The following is an 18,267-nucleotide window of genomic DNA, read 5'->3' on the forward strand; positions in this document are numbered from 1 at the left end:
CTTTATACTTTCCACTCTCACTAGTCTCAAAAGAAAAACAAATAACTTGCTTTTTAGAATACAAATATCCTCAATTCTCATAAGATCATTTATAAACCACTCTGCCAACCTGTATACATCTTCGTACAGAAAATTACAAATGGTGGTTCAAGTAAAAAATTATAAAAGCCTCAGTTGTCACACTAGCAGAACTATTCACAATTTTAGCTTGAAAGTAAGGGTCCAAGAGCACCAAAAGAAGGAAGTAAGAGAAGAAATTCTTCCTCCCATTTCTGGCCAGAAAGAATCTGCCCAAAGTTCTGAATGATACTGTAATTTTAAGATATAATTAGATTATAATAAGAAACATTTTTCCTAAAAACTTTCCTCAAAGACAGGAAAAATTCTATTTGCTTTTTATGAAAGTAACATATAAAATTAGAGAATATGTATATTCTACATAAATTACATAAATGGGTACCAGAGAAAAAAGACTTATCCTCTAATATCTTTTCCCCAGTCCCACTACAGATTTATAATTACTCTTTTTGCAAACTACCTATATTATTTGTTTAGTGCTTATTCTAAATCAACATTTTCTCCAATTCCAGTTTACATTCATTATCAGTTTCAGGTGTACAGCAAAGTGGCCAAAATCACGTACTCTACAGAGTGGTCCCCCCACTGCCTCAAGCACCCACACAGTCAACATGTCACTCATGTTGACTATGTTCCCTGTGCTGTGATCCACACCTCTGGGACTATTTTGTAACTATTGATTGTACTGCTTAATCCCTTCAAATTGTTCACCCAGCCCCCATAATCCCTCCCCATCAACAACTGTCAGTTTATTCTCTGTATCTACAAGTCTATTTCTGTTATATTCATTTTGTTCTTTAGATTCCACATATAAGTGAAATCATGTGGTATTTGTCTTTCTCTGACTTATTTCACTTAACATAATACCCTCTAGGTCCATCAGTGCTGTCACAAAAGGTAAGATTTCATTCTTTTTATGGCTGGTAGGATTCCATTGTGTAAATGTACCACAGCTTTTATTATCTACTCATCTACTGTGGGCCAACAGACATATGAAAAGTTGCTCAGCACCACTAATCATCAAAGAAATGAAAATCAAAACCACAATGAGATACCACCTCACACCTGTTAGAATGACTACCATCAATAAATCAAAAGCCCTGCCTCGTGTGGTTCAGTTGGTTGGGCATCCTTCCGCAAACCAAAAGGTCTCACGTTCAATTCCCAGTCAGGGCACATACCTGGGTTGTGGGTTCTGTCCCTGGTCAAGACACAAGAAAGGCAACCAATCTCTCTCTCCCTCTCATTCTCCCTCCCTTCCACTCCCTCTAAAAAAAAAAATCAATAAACATGTCCTCCAATGATGATTAAATGAATGAATGAATAAATAAGTAAATAAATAGCAAACAAATGCTAGATGTGGAGAAAAGGGAACCCTTGTCCACAGTTGGTAGGAAGGTACATTGGTACAGCCACTGTGGAAACCAGCATGGAGGTTCCAAATAAATTAAAAGTGGAATTGCTTTATGACCCAGATGTCCTCTGGGAAGACACCTGAAGAAACCCAAAACATGAAAATATATGCACCCCCATGGAAGAGCCCAAGTGCCCATCGAGAGACTTGTAATAACTAAAATTAGCATAGTTATAAAATTATAAGGAAGTCAGTGCTGAACCAAAAGTGAGAAACCCCTTAGGTTTAAGAAACAGATTGAAAGATAAGAAGTAAAGAGATAAACTGCATTCCTTAGCCAAAGGAAGATGGTGGGGGAGATGTATGACTGTGCAGAAAGAACTAGGTGAAGCCCAGCCCAAATATGACAAAAAAGGGACTGCAGCCTAAGAGACCTGCACTGGCATACAAGAAAGAACCCTTCAAATTTTAAGGAAAGGATCTTACAAACAGACATCTTCAACAGGGTAAGAGATAACAAAAAGTCCGGACACAGACAATACATGCTAACGGTGAAAGGCAATGGGACAATCAGGAATATCCCCCACCCCAGTTTCTGTGCTTTAAAACATAATCACCATCCTGGCTGTTGTAGCTCAGCAGACTGAGTGCCAGCCTGCAAACCTAAAGGTCACTGGTTCAATCCCCAATCAGAACACATGTCTGGATTGCGGGCCAGGTTCCCAGTTGGGGGAAAGTAAGAGGCGACTGATTGATGTATCTCTTGCACATCGATGTTTCTTTCCCTGTCTCCCTCCCTTCCACCCTCTCTAAAAATACATCTTAAAAAATAAAAACTAAAAGATATTCATAGAAGGGATGAGAAGATGGAAAAGGAAGCGGCACAGAGCAGTACCCTTCAGATTCTCTCCTCCCATCTCCCAATGACTGAACAAAAGAGAAAGCAACTGATTCATTCTCTCTCTAAGGCTGTATAAAAATTTCAGTAACAAGGCTTTTATTTCAAATAGCAAAAAAGACTTAGGTCCTAATACAGTGGATCAATGCCTTAAAAAAATTATCATCATTAATTTCCCTTACTCACGAGATCCTAAAAGTATCAGTGAGGTGAGGCTCACTAATGAGAGAGTATTAAGATAGTGAGCAAACCTAGCTGACTATCACAGCATCTGTATCTCAGTATAGGGTCATTGTTTTCTACTTGCCAATTTGATAGTGATTAAAAATAATAAACTTTTTTTACACAATGAGATAGAAATGACAGAAGCTACAGTAAAGCAAATGTGAATATAAAATCCTCACTTCTTCCTTTTCTTCTTGGGAAGAAGGAAAATGCAAATGCAAACTCTATATATGAAGGGGTATCTTCCCCCCAAAACAGAGTGTATTTATTTTTACATGTTTAAATGCCAGTCACCTTCAAAGTACTCTCCATTTAATGCAATCCACCAATCGAGACATTTTTTCCACTGCTCAAAACAGGTTTCGAACTCATCAATTTTGTTGCTTTTTAGTGCTTCTGCTGTTTTTCGTTTTACCTTTTCCACATCAGCAAAACGATTCCCTTTGAAAACTTTCTTCATCCAGGGGAAACAAAACAAAGTTGTTTGGGGTGCGATCGAGTGAAGAGGGAGGGTGGGGTATAGGGGTCATGACGTTTTTTGGTCAAAAACTGCTGAACACTCGCCACAGTGTGGGCAGGTACATTTGTAAATCACCCATCATGAAATGAACAACTGCACTGAAAGTCTTCCAAAAAAATTCAATGAAGCTGAATGCAGCCTCTCATAACAAGGCCAACTGGCACACTGATTCAGATGGGCCCCTAGAACACTCACCTGGTGTTCTAGTACAAAGAAAGCCTGAACTGAAAGGGGCCCACCCTCCAGAAGATAATTCTGGTTTTTTGGGTCCTCCTTTGTACGACAGGGATACAATATATGTTCACTGAATGAATGAGTGTTTGCCTTTCTCATTCCTACTGCCCAGTAGAGATTTGGCTTGGCCTTCCTCACACTATAATAAATTTTGTGTTTTTCTTTACCTTACTTTCAGGTTCTTGATATGTTTTATGTGATTAGAATTCTCCAAGAACTGCTGCTACATTATTGTTTACTAGCTTTAAGTAAATGACCCTTAGGTTAAGGTTTAGTGAGAATTGGTTTAGTGTTTTTTTTTATATCTCCAGCCTCAGTGTTTTTAAGTGAAAGTAAAAATTTCAGATCCTCATTTCTATCTTACCTTCTAGGTTACAAACACCGAAAGCTCTGGAGATGTAGAGCTTTTAAAAAAGTGTATGATGTTCTGTATCTAGCAGCTTGCCACAGGTGCTTTTAAATGAAATAGGTACTAAATAGGAAAATGGGGCATAATATTAGTCTTGAGAGCCTTACTGATTTTTCTACAGGTCATCATCACTAGAAATAAATCTGAATACTAATCCTCTCTGAAAACTGCTAATAGCAAATTATCTCTTTAGAGTTTAAGGCATTTTACTATAGGGAAAACTCACAAGGAAATACCACACACTGAATAAAAAGGGACACTTTCTCAGCTGGGCCTCTCTGGGTATATACTGTTCGGTATTTTTCAATTTTTAGGCCAACAGAAAAGAAGTTCTAAAACTCATTCAAAAAGTATGATCAACTAAGAAGAAGATAAATGTCATATTTGGAATAGGTTAGATTCATTCTGACTGAGGTTAAGGAAATAAATTACATTAATCTGATATCTGGAAAATATCTTAGAAAATAATTATGATATTATTTGATACATAATCTGCACATAAAGGTAGAATTTTGAATATTAAAAAAATGAAGAGGGCTGGTTTTTACACACACACACACACACACATATATATATATATAAATCATAAAGATAGCGTAATAACTTGATTTACTTTTTCAAATTCTGGAAAGCTCTATTCAGGACAATAGATCCTGATGAAGTAGGTCTGCCAGAGGTCCAAGGACTGGCATTTGTGAACCTCATATCTAAGAGAGCTACTCTGTAATATTCTAAAAGGCTTAGTCTTGAACTTCCCACTAAGATGGAGGTATAGGTAGACACACACTTCCTCCTTGCACAACCGAAAGAAGGACAACAAATTTAAAAACAAAAAGTATCAGAACTGCCAGAAAATTGAACTGTATGGAAATCTGACAACCAAGGAGTTAAAGAAGAAACATTCATTCAGACTGGTAGGAGGGGCAGAGACAGGCAGCCCAGGTAGAGGACCCATGGCAAGGCAGCAGCTGGAGGCCCTGGTGGGCGAAGTGAGGCTGGCAGACTGGGCAGTCCCACATGTGCATGCGGATAAACCAGGAGAAACAACTGGGAGTGAGACAGACCATGAAACACAGGGTTCCAGCTTAGGGAAATAAAGCCTCAAAACCTCTGGCTATAAAAAGCTGTGGGGGTTGTGGCAGCAGGAGAAATTCCCAGCCTTACAGGAAAGTTCACTGGGGAGAGCCACTGGGTTCTAGAATGTACACAAGCCAACCCACCCGAGAATCAGCACCAGAAAAGCCAAATTTGCCTGTGGGTAGTGGGAGAAGTGAATGAAAGCCAGACAGGAGCTGAGCAAGCAGCACTGCTCTCTCTTGGACCTCTCCCCCACATACAGCATCACATAGCTGCCAAGTGGGTTACCCGGCCCTGGCAAATACCTAACTCTCCCTTACAAAAAAAAATATGGCCCAAATGAAAGAACAGATCAAAGCCCCCCCAAATAGAACTAAGAGATAGCCAATCTATTAGAGATGGAGAGCTGAAAACACTAGTAATCGGGGTGCTCACAGAAATAGCTGAGTATGGTCATAAAACAGAGGAAAAAGTGAAGGCTATGCAAAGTGAAATAAAGGAAAATATACAGGCAACCAACAGCAAAGAGAAAGAAACCAGGACTCAAATCAATCATTTGGACAAGAAGGATGAACTAAACATGCAACTACAACAGAATGAAGAAACATGAATGAGAGAAAATGAGAGGCTTAGGAAACTCTGGGACATTTTCAAACATTCCAACATCTAAATCATAGGGGTGCCAGAAGAACAACAGGAAGAGCAAGAAATGGAAAACTTACTGGAAAAAAAAATACAGGAGAACTTCGCCAATCTGGCAAAGGAAATAGATTTCCAGGAAGTCCAGGAGCCCAGAGCATCCCAAAGAAGTTGGACCCACGAAAGTACACACCAAGGTACATCAAAATTACATTACCCAAGATTAAAGATAAGGACAGAATCTTAAAAGCAGCAAGAGAAAAGGAGACCATTATCTACAAAGAGGTTCCCATAAAGGTACTAGCTGACTTCTCAAAAGAAACCTTGCAGGCAAGAAGGGGCTAGAAAGAAGTATTCAACATCATGAAAAGCAAGGGCCTATATTACTCTACCCAGCAAAGCTATCATTTAGTATGGGAGGGCAGATAAAGTTCTTCCCAGATAAGGTCAAGTTAAAGGAGTTCATCATCACCAAGCCCTTGTTATATGAAATGTTAAAGAAACTTATCTAAGAAAAATATGATGATCAAAAATATGAAGAATAAAATGACAATGAACTCACAACTATCAACAATTTAACCTAAAAACAAAAACAAACTAAACACACAACTAGAAGAGGAACAGAATCACAGAAATAGAGATCACATGGAGAGTTATCAGCAGGTAAGGGGGACAAAGGGGGAAAGGTACAGGGAATAAGGAACATAATGTGCAGGTACAATATAGACAGGGGGATGTTAAGAATAGTATAGGAAATGGAGAAGCCAAAGAACTATACGTATGACCCAAGGACATGAACTAAGGGGTTAGGGAGGAATGACAGTAGGAAGGAAGGTGCAGGGCAGAGGGGAATAAAGTGGAGAAAAAAAATAGGACAACTGTAATAGCATAATCAATAAAATATATATTTTAAAGGCTTAGTCTTGATACTTATAGAAGAAATAAAAGGACATATACTTTTCATAAACACATGAAGTTCATTACAAGAGGTTACCCTAACTAGAAATATAGTTAAGTTTAAGAGGCTATGGCTATAAGAGATAAATCTATTATTTATCTATTCATTTGTGGAAAGTGTATATAGAATTGCTATAGTTCCTTAATTTTTTTAGGTAAAGACCATGAAAATAACTACCAGATAAGGCAAAATATACCACTTCATGCCGTTTAAGCAGACTATTAAGTAAGATTTCTCAGTGGCTTTACCAATGACATGGTTACCATGCTCATAGATTTATATACTCCATGCTGTTGAAGACAGTGTAAGATTATACATTACTAAGAATGAAGAAAGCTTGTGTATTTTAAATATAGTTTCCATTTAAGATATATAATTAAATATAATTATCTTAAAAATAAATACAGGGTTGGGCAAAAGTAAGTTTACAGTTGTTCATATGAAAATAATACAATAATTAATAAATAACAATACAAGAATAAAGAATAATACAAGAATATCTGTGTCCCGTGTACTCACAATTGTATACCTACTTTTGTCCCACCCTGTACAGTAATTATATTGTTTTATAATATATTAAGCATAAAAAATTCCTATAGCAAATTTTCTACTGTTGGAATATAGTCCTCATACTCTGACAAGCAGACAATTTTCCAGTATCAAAGGAGAAAAAAATGTAAACATCTGAAACATTGTGAAAAAATTAAAAGAACTATAAACAACTATATAGTAAAGATGAACTAGCTAGTTCCTTTAAAGCACAGGTGGCAAACACAAGGCCTGCGGGCCCAATCCGGCCTCCACCTTGTTATATCAGACCCGAAACCTTGTTTCTACCCGGCAGCAGCACCAAGCTCTTGCCTAACTGTTAAGGACCAGTTACATTTACACAGTCCTAAGGTTACATTCGGCCCGTTGAAGGCAACCGCAGGGCTGATGTGGCCCCTGCTTTAAAGAAAGACAAGGAAGATGGTACCTAGGGAGTTGAAGGAAAGCTTATTTAGCCCTCCTATTAATGAGCATCATTGATTGTATAAATTATGAGAATATGAGTTCCAAGTTTCATCAAGCTCTTCCCACCATAACTAGAACGTTAAGTATACAGGCACTGACTATCATCTTTATTTCTACAGCTCCCAAAAAGAAGAAAAGGCCAGGTGGGAAACACCTGCCCAACTACGAAGCCAAATGGAAAAACAGGAAGCCTTGCTTGTACTCTCTCCACAGCAATCTTCAGGCAATTCTGAGCGCAGCAGAAAATGAAAGAAGAATTATAAGTACAGCCCTGGCTGATGTGTTTCAGTGGATTAAATGCTGGCCTGCAAACCAAGGCGTCACTAGTTCAGTTCCCAGTCAGGGCATAAGCCTGGGTTGCAGGCCAGGTCCCCACTCAGCAGCATGCAAGAAGCAACCACACATTGATGTTTCTCTCCCTCTCTTTCTACCTCCCTTCCCTTCTGCCTAAAAACAAACAAACAAACAAACAAACAAATAAATAAATAAATATCTTTAAAAAAAATAGAGACACTGAGCCTCTAAATTTGGGGTAAAGAGGGAGAGAGGGAACAGACATGTAGGCCAGCTCATGCCTCCTAAAACCTGACAAGTGACTGGACCCAGAAACCTGTGATCAATCAGGCTGGACACTGAATTTGAGAATTCTCAATTTGCTTAAACCCACTTAAACAAACTTTGTCGAGCCTTCCAAATAACTGTCAACACAAGGTTGCTGATGGTACATGCACTAGGAATTTGTGTGTTTATACACACGTACAAATAAGATTTAATACATTTAACTAGCCCAAAATCTTCAAAGATAATCTCCAATAAATGTTTCTATCTTAAAAAAGACTTCCATTGGCCGTGTTCTACAATTAGCTAATAGTGATAATTATACAATTCTATAAATATACTAAAATCTACTTAATCGTACACTTTAAATGGGTGAGTCTTGCCCTAACTGACGTGGCTTTAGTGGGTTGGACACTGTCCTGCAAACTGAAAGGTTGCCAGTTCAATTTCTGATCAGGGCACACGCCCAGCTTAGGCAAGGTCCCTGATTGGGGGCATTTGAGAGGCAACCTATGGACGTTCCCCTCCCTCTTTACAGCTCCCTTCCCCTCTAGCGAATAAAATCTTTTTTTTTTTAAGGGATGAGTTTTATGGTACGTAAATTTTCTCTCAGGAAAACTGTCAAAAAACTTAAAAGACAAAAGTATTAGGTCATCACATTCTTATATTTCTCTCAAGTTACCATAATTTACTCAAAAAATTGGTAGGTACTTTCTGCATTTTACTACTTTAGATTATAAGAACCATATCAAGCTTTATAGAACTCCAACCTAACCACATAAGATGCCCAAATAAAAACAAAGGATCAGTAAACAAATTATATCACTAACTTAATGCTATGTAAAGTACAGTAATACAAACAACAGTATCCTACTAAAATTGAAGAATATACTGTTGACCCTTGAACAACAGGGGTTTGAAGTATGCAGGTCAATCCACTTAAGAGTTTTTTCAATAAGTACTGTAAATATACTTTCTCTTCCTTATGACTTTCTTAATAACATCTTCTTTCCCCTAGTTTACTTTATTGTAAGAATACAGTACATAATACATGTAACATACAAAATATGTGTTACATTATCAGTAAGGCTTCTAGTCAACAGAAGAGTATTAGCTAAGTTTTGGGGAGTCAAAATGTTTGTTGTACACAGATTTTGGGCTGTGTGGGAAGGTGGAGGTTGGGGTCGGCACGCCAACACTCACACTGTTCAAGGGTCAACTCTATTTTCACAATCCTGTGGGCTAAACACGTAAAAAGGTTTCTGGTCTTCTCTTTGTTTCTTTTATAGTTAAAAAGACAGGAACAGAAAGATGAGTCCATGAACTCTCCCCAACAAAATGAAAGGTAAACAACCTGCAGGGAGCAACAGTTTGGTCCAACTTCTTGACCAGAGCCAACAAAGGAGGAAAGAAAGAGGAAATCCCGAGACAACTGTTCTTATACTGAACCACTCTGTACATGTATACTTGTAGTTCCCTGCCCCTTTTCCCCCTTCTATTTCCATTTTCTCCTCTCACTTTCCTCATCTCAGTAGCACCAATATTTCCAATCATATTCAAATAAGAATATTAGAGTTTGCAAAGCATTCTCACGTAATATAATCTGCATTTTCACAACTCTCTGTGGAAATGTATTGATGAAAAAATAGATCTCAAAAAAGGTTAATAAATTAGCCATGTTAGAAGTAAGCAAGAAATAAGCCAAGTCTTTTGACTTCAATGGTACTGTTCTTTTTGTATTAGCACAGGTGTTCCTCAACATTATTTAGTATGGAAGACATATAAGGCTGTTGACTGCTAACAAGCTATCGATTTTTAAATCATGTGCTACTGATCCTAAATTATAAAATGATTTTTAGTAAAACTACTTTTTCTCTTATCCAAGTTTTCTGTATACTCAATAAAGATGATGTTTGCTCAGTTATTCTACCTCTTCTAAACAATCTTTTAAAACTGGGCATTTAATTATCTAGATATTTTAATCTAATACCACTCTTAGCAACCTTTGTTAATCTTTCAATGTCACTTTCTTGAGGGATAATGATTTGCTCTAAATTAAACATCAATCAGTAGCAAAGTAAATTGAAATGTAGCTATCTTATATTCAAAGAGAAATTCCTATGATCATAATATGTATAATAATGTAAGCAACATGCTGATCTGAATCAGAAACAGGTGTCTGGGGCTAAGAGAAGAAAGAAGGGAGGACAAGGGAAGGAAGGAGAGGAAGCCTCAGCTTACTTTTTTCCCCCTCCATATGGCAGTAGTACAGGAGAATCCTATATACCCAGAGGAACCATGGATTTAGTATTATCTGAGGATACTCATGGGAAGATACAATGATTCCCTATTAATGAAACTAGATACACAGTCAATGAATCCAAGGAAGACAAAGAACTGAGGAAAAGAACAAGTTCAAACTGGAGCTCCCTTCTTTCCAATTCTCAAAATATAGTTCAAGTACTATCTACATTTAAAAAGCTTATAGTTTTTATTTAACCACCATATCACTGAACTCCAACATAAATCTGCATAATCAAAATGTCTGGGCATTAAGCCTATTAATTTGCATTTTAACAGGCCTATGGGTTATTCTTCAACTCAGTCAAGTTTGAAACTCTTACCTTATTCATGAACTTTCAATAGCTACATAGTTGAGCTGTTTGTTTAATTACATTCTGTCTGCTCAGTCAAAGGCCCTGAAGTGGCAAATACAGCTTCAAGTATTAACTCATATTAAGAGAGAGAAATGCTATGCTCTTACATAGATCACAGTTTGCCCTCTATGAAACTTACTGGTATTTTTAAAAATACTGCAATTTAAAGCCCAGTGGGAGGAGGATGAGAGAGTGGGATAGGAGACAGGGGGGAAGTTATGCAAAGCAAATATACTTCCTGATTTTTTCCTTTTCAAAATGCAAAAAAGGAAATTGCCTACATAGAAGAAAAAAAGGACATCTGTAAATAAATACAGTATTTGGTACACATTATTTTCACTGAATTAAAACAGACTCATCATTAATTTGTATATGCCATTTAATAAACTGGTTTTGAAGAGCAAAAGTAGAGAATGATTAGGAAGGAAAACATACATGTATTCTGTTTGTATAATACTAGTCTTACTTTTATATAAAGTCTTTTAAAAAGCCACTGTCCTGAATTAAAACTAAAATATAAATATTTAGAAAAAGAAATTACCATTTGGTGCAGTGGGAGGTGACCAGATGCCATAATATTTTGGCAAATATTTTCGTAGCTCTAAAAGAACACCATCAGTACAATCAGCAGCATAAACCTGAAATAGGAAAATATAACTTAAATGAAGTTAGTTTCTTATAATGCTCTATAATTACCCTACACATTTTGCAACTGAAATAATACTGATGATCATAATTTATCTGGCATGAGTTTCAACTGGAAGTAAATCTGAATAAGCAAAAAAGGGTACTGTTTCCAATGAAAACTACATATTGTTTAGAGCACATTCTTGATGATCTAATTCTAGCCTTTCATTGTCCTTGAACTATTTTACAAAGCAAGCTGTAAATAACTATTAGCAAATGCAAAATAATTCTTGTCCATATACCTGCAAATAATTTCTGCACAGAGAAAGTTCTATGGACTTCCATCCACCCCCTATGAAAGAGAGGAGTTTTGTGTCCATACATGACTTCATTTCAATTTCCCTTTAGTCCATGTAAAATTTTGCTTCTTTGATTTTTCTTCTGAACCAGTTTTAACATCTACCTGGTTCCCTCATTAAATAATAGGTTTAACAAAATCTTTAACACACACTTATTTTATATCTGTAAGGGAATTGTGATTTTACTTTTAAAAAATATATCCATTAGCTCAATGTATTGTACGTCTAATCACTGCTCATCTAATTCCTTGATTTATAAGCAGTAATAATTCTAGGAAATAATAGAAATGTCTAGATATCCTGGAACTAGATTCTTTATTTTCTTCCTTGATGAGGAGTGAAAAGAAAATATTTTGTTTTAAAAACAACTAATAAGGTATTTTATTTAATTAAATCTTTCAAATATGGTCTACCTAATTATCTAAAGCCATAAAGTTCACTGCTATAAAATGCTTATGAAATCTTAGTATTAGAATGCTTATATATGTGAAACCATTTTCATGTCAAGTAGTTACATACAACAGAGCTCTAAAGAATAAACTCGGGTGACTCCCCAAATAACCCATGTGATGCACTGTATTTCCCAGCCACCCCTGTTGAAAAGTGAGCAGAAGTGATAGTAGTCACTTCCAGGCCAAAGTAATTAAGAGCAGGGCGTACTTTATTATCCCTCTGATCCTGGCACAATGACAGTGAGGGCAATGCTCGTGATGTAACAAGATGGGAGGACCCAAGTACATCTCTATGTACTGACCTAAAGAAGTCCATGATACATTTATAAGTGAAAAATATAAAAGAATTAGACGACAGAGAGGTACACTTGTTCTTTTTAAATATTTTTTTACAGTACTAGAACTGGCACTTACTACAACATGCCAGACAAGGTAACCTAAAAGCCTTTCTACTTAGAAATGTAGGGAAAAATATAACAAATATTTTTAAAATGCATAGCTGAACTCCCAAGGGAAAAAAAGAAATTCATAAGCATTTAAAATAAAGAGGCAACCAAAGTGTTACGCTGAACAGTGATGTGTGGGTTTCACAGAGGTCCACACTTAAGACTTGAATCAAAGGGTCTCTCTCTGAACAGTTAAAAACCTTAGCATCTGTCCTGGTCAGGTGGCTCGGTTGGTTGGAGCATCATCTCAATATATCAAAAAGTTATGGGTTCGATCCCCAGTCAGGTCATGTACCAGAGGCAATCAGTCAATGTTTCTCTTTCTCTCTCCTCCTCCTTCTTCTCTCGCTAAAATCAATTAATTTACATACACACATATACACATACATATGTGTGTGTATCTCCTCGGATGAGGATTAAAAAAAAAAAACAACCTTGGCATCCTTCTCTCTTCCCACCACACTGCAAGAAAGCTGGTGGCCACACTGACTGAGAAAAAGAGAGAAATAGCAACAACAATATGAGGGATAAAAAGAGAGTCGCAAGTAGACACAGCAGAGATTTTTAAGAATACTATAAAAAAGTTTACTAACTCGGCAATTTTTTATAAAAATCTAATTAATTACGTTTTTACTATCACATGAACACCACCACCAACAACAAAATCAGGACATTTAGGAAAACAAATCACTGGTTAAAAAATACAATCCTTGCCAGGAACAAAGAAAAGAATTAAAGGGAAAAGGAAGGATGATAGAAAGGAGAAAAGGAATAAAGAGAAACAGATGGGAAAAGGCTCTGGTGAATGTATAGTTGTTCTATCAAGCCTTTAAGGAACAAACCCCTGTGTGACACAAAGTCTTCCACACAACAGAACAAGAAATGCTCCTCAACTCGTTTTATGAAGTTAAAAGAAACTTGATTATCAAAACCAAACAAGGAAAATATGTGCATAAAATAGTTCAATCTCATTTATAAAGCATAACTCTAAAAATTTTGAAATAAAATGCTTGCAAACAAAATTCTATAATGTATATTACTAAAAATAAAGACATGTCCTAATAGGTTTTATTCCAAAAAATGAAAGGTGATATAACATTAGATTTTCTATTATGGCACTTATGACATTAATAGATTAAAGGAGGAAACATATGATCATTTCAATAGATATAAAAAAGGTAGCTGGAATTTATTCCATACTTAGTCATACTTTAAAGTGTTTTCTGAAATAAAATAGAAAGGATGCTATATAACTTCTCTTTTCCACCTCCACAGTGTTCTACCCAAGAAGCTGACCTGAATCAAGGGCATTAGTGGGGTCCCTTGCCCACCTGTCATTGTCTCTCACTGGTGCAAGAGTAAAGGTAGAAGAGTTGAAGTCAGGTTATTTACTTCTCTAGTTCCCTATCAGTTTCTATCTTATAAAGTTACCTTCCCTGGGTTCCAGTAACCACACCCTCTCCTTGTCGTTACAGGCCCAGGGATGTTACAGCATTCTCTCTTGCAGGTGACCTTAAACTCTGACAACACCTTTGTCAAAAATCCCTTTATTAAACTAGTAGCATACATCATTTGTTTACTGATTGAACCTTGACTCACACAAAAGGCAATTTGCTTAACCTGGGAAGAAGTACCCACCAAACCCTAAAGAGAGAAGCATACTTTAGCGGGCAAATGTTAAAAGCACTTTGTCGTATGAGAGGAAAAAACCCCCCATCATAGTTTCCATTGAGCCCTGAACTGGAAGCCCTTGACAGAAGTATATCGATTCAAAAGGTACAAACAAAACCTCCAATCACAAAAGATATAATTGTCTATATAGAAAATAATCAAAATTGTTAGAGAATCTAAGATAAACACGAGTTAAAAATAGTTCAGCAAGATTACCAGATGTAAGAACACTAGACAAACACCTTTTTCATTCTTATATTTTGGCATTCATTTGAAAACTTAATTCAAAAAATACTGCTTACAATTGAAATAAAAATAAGGTACCTAGAATAAATCCAGCAAATTATGTACAAGACTTTTATAGAGTAAATATAAAATAATTTCTTCAAAAACAGGCAGTACATATCAGTCAAAAGCATATATTCTAGAGCTACACCAACTGCATTCAAATCCTGGGACCACCCTTTACTTTGGCATGATCATGATCAAATTATTTAAACTAACTATGCCTTAGAGTGCACATGTAGAAAATGAGGACCATAGCAGTACCTACCTCACAGATAGCTGTGAGACTTCAATGAGTTCATAGTGGTAAAGCATTTACAAAAATACTTGTATTTTTACTTTAGCATGTATTTTTTTACTTGTACCTAAACTTAAGAGCTAAAGCCATAAAATTTAGACAAAAACATAAGCATAAATCTTCATGACTTTAGATATGACACCAAAAGCACAAGTGACAAAAGAAAACAGATACATTGAACTTTAATATTTAAAAATATTTTCAAAATATATGAAAAAAGTGAAAAGACAACCCAAAGAAAGAATGGGGAAAAATATTTGCAAATCAAAAATCTGATCAGGGACTTGTATCTAGAATATATACATAACTCCTACAACTAAATAAAAAAGATAACCCAATGAAGAAATGAACAAAGGATCTCAATGGACATTACTCCCGAGATTTACATACAATCACTAAATACATAAAAAAAAATCCAACATCATTAAGAGAAACACATTCACTCGGATGGCCATTAAGGGGGGGCAGGGGGGAGATGTAAGAAGTACTGATGAGGATGCAGAGAAATTAGAAGCCTCATACACTACTGGTGGAAATGTAAAATGGTACAGCCACTTTGGGAAACACTTTGACAGTCCCTCAAAAAGATAATAAGGAATTATTGTAGGAGCCACCAATTCCAGTCTTAGCTATGTACCCTCGAAACTGGAAACAGGTACTCAAACAACTCCTTGTACATGAATGTTCAAAGAAGCTCTACGTACAAAAGCCAAAAAAACCAACCCAAAGGTCCACCACCAATGGATGAATGGATAAACAAAGTGTGGTATGTAAGTATAATAGAATATTAGCCATAAAAAGGACCAAAAATAAGTCAAAAGCCTATGTTCTAGAGCTACACCAACTGCATTCAAATCCTAGGTTCACCCTTTACTTTGGTGGACCACCCTTCACTTTGGCATGATCAAATTGTAAACTACAATGTAGATGGACCTTAAAAATATTACATTGAAAAGAAGCCAGACACAAAAGGTCACATATCGTATGAGCAGATTGGTGGGTGCCAGGGACCGGGAGCAGTGGAGAACCAGGGCATCATGTCTTCAAAGTAACAGGGTTTGCTTTCAAAGAAATGAACATCTTTTGTAATTAGACAGAGGTGGTGAATGTGAAACATTGTGAATGTTCTAAAAAGTGTTCCTAGTAATATGTGTAATTAGACGTTACGTCTGCCCTGCCAGAAAACTGAAAAACACTTTGAGTACAACAAAACAAATCTTACCTCACTTACCATATTATAGAATTCTAGCTCTCTAGGACCCCTTGGAGGTGGCTGTAGCTGTTTCAAAACTGTGCCATCTGGATGTTGCAAGATACCTAAGAACAAATATTGAATATTGTTAATATTCACATATTTGCTAATCCCATATTTGTTAATGCTTTAATAATTGTGTATCTTGCATCCTAGAATAGATATAGATTTGTTCCTGAAGTTACAGACAAACCACTTTCATAAACTGAACAGTTTTTTATTTATTTCAGAAATTTTAACATTTAACCCACATGTTTCCGTGCTTGTTATATGCAAAGCACCAGAACACAAATTCTAAATAGCTTGGTTTTGTTGTCTCCAACTATTCCCCTTATAGCCACCTAGACTTTCTAATAAATATGTATAAATTTTTATAGAAATTCTTCAGTAACAGGCTTTTTTGGAGATGTTAATCTATAGTTTAATAAGAAGCGAGTTAGAAGGAGCAGCAAAAGCTGATCTCACCTTTATAAAGAGAAAAAAATGTTAACAGTAGTCCTATATGAATCTGCTGCTTTGTATTTCTTGTTTCTCTTATCTGACATAAGAAAGCAAACAATTTTTTTCTTGATTTAGATGCACTGTGTACAGCTATAGAGATAGAATGAGGGCACCTAGCCAAGGGGAAAAGTCAGGGCACCGAATCTGGAGCAAGAAGGGGCACCTTTTTATAATCTGCCCTTTTTCTAAAAGAAGGAGCCTTTTTTTCAAGTCATATCTATATATTAGCACTGGCCCTATCCCTATACCATGAAGACTCATTCCTAAATTTATGTTAAAATCTTAAATTTCCATATATTGAGTTTTTATAAAATCATGCCAGTTAGAACACAGTAAGGCTTAAATAAATCTATTTATAACTTTAATAAAGTATGCCACTTAAGTTTCTATTGCCATTGACAAGAATCAGACTTTTTTTCTTCCTTTTCTTCTTTTTTTAAATTGAACTTATTGAAGTGACACTGGTTAACAAAATTACAGGTTTCAGGTGCACAATTCCACAACACATCGTCTGTGTGTACACTGTACTGTGTACAAGTCTTCTCCTTCCATCACCATTCATCCCCCCTACCCTCCCCCACCTCTCTACTTTTCAAGTGTAGGAAAATTTTAATTATGATAAAAATGCAGAATTTAATCAACAGAAGCAGAGAGTCTCAATTTAAGACTATAGTCATCAAGTTATTGATTTTAATACCCTGATATAGTATAAGTAAGTATTAATCCACATGGGTTAATACTTAGATATAAGATGTAAGACTGGTTGGTAAGCAAAGGATTTGGGGATTTTCAGATGTAGTCTAATATAACTAAAAATTAGTGAAGAGAAATTCTAATCCTGAAGGTTATGATACGTAGAACAAGAAAGACTTTCTCAGCCCTGGCTGGTGTAGCTCAGTGGATTGAGCGCGGGCCTGCGAACCAGACAATCGCGGTTCGATTCCCAGTCAGGGCACATGCCTGGGTTGCAGACCAGTTCCCTGCAGGCCAGTTCCCTGCAGGCCAGTTCCCAGCAGGGGACACACAAAAAGCAACCATACATTGATGTTTCTCTCCCTCTCTCCTTCCCTTCCCCTCTAAAGATAAATAAATAAAATATTAAAAAAACAAGAAAGACTTTCTCCCCCACGGTGAGAGGCAATTTCTATGGGCTAATGAAGAGTGGTAGATAAAAAGAAACCTTGATGTACTCAATTCCAAAAGATGGGGAACATGGAGAATTCGTAAATGAGGAGAGAACCTTGGCAGCTTCTCTTCAGGCAGGCACCTAGTCTACATACAGGTACACCTCCCATTAAACAAGTATTTTATCAGGCAAGCAAAAATCAGCTTGACTGTAGACAACAGTGTGGCGTGGCAGGATGAATTAGAGACCATAGCCCTTACAGATTGTTTAGTCCAGCTATTCTTTTACACTACTCACTCTGCAACACACCCGTATAAGTTTTCAAAAAAAGTGGAAGAGAAGAGAAGTGGATGGAAGAGAAGATGGTAATTCCAGGCATTCTCCCTATGACATGAATTCAAAGATTCAAATGTAAACCAACAGTATCTTAAACTGAAGACAAATCCCTCCCAGCTGAATAACTGTAAAAAATAATTTAAAAAAGCATCTTGGAAGACTGAGCCAATAACAAATACACTGAATCTAAGACTACAGCCCAGGATCAGCTTAACTAAATTCTAGAAAGAGTATGACCTATCAGCATCTTACCCTAACAAAGGAAAGGACTTTCACTCTTTGTGGAACAAAAC

The 18,267-nt window shown here is 36.5% G+C and overlaps 1 protein-coding gene across 2 annotated transcripts in view; it reads right to left on the reverse strand.

Annotated features, from left to right (window-relative positions):
• The window catches only part of IPMK (inositol polyphosphate multikinase), a 47,050-nt gene that overhangs the window by 12,725 nt on the left and 16,058 nt on the right, over positions 1 to 18,267 (reverse strand). The window contains exons 2-3 of one of the 2 annotated variants that reach the window (XM_037139918.2): positions 15,991 to 16,076; positions 11,163 to 11,259 (exon numbers count right to left, since the gene is read on the reverse strand). In XM_037139918.2, coding sequence (XP_036995813.2) covers positions 11,163 to 11,259; positions 15,991 to 16,076 — 183 coding nt within the window. Of the gene's footprint in view, positions 1 to 11,162; positions 11,260 to 15,981; positions 16,077 to 18,267 lie in introns of both variants that reach the window. The other variant, XM_037139917.2, reaches the window with a different exon arrangement.

Source organism: Artibeus jamaicensis, unplaced genomic scaffold (assembly GCF_021234435.1).
Source record: "Artibeus jamaicensis isolate MK-2021 breed Jamaican fruit bat unplaced genomic scaffold, CSHL_Jam_final contig_332, whole genome shotgun sequence".
In the NCBI taxonomy this organism is placed as follows: Eukaryota; Metazoa; Chordata; class Mammalia; order Chiroptera; family Phyllostomidae; genus Artibeus; species Artibeus jamaicensis.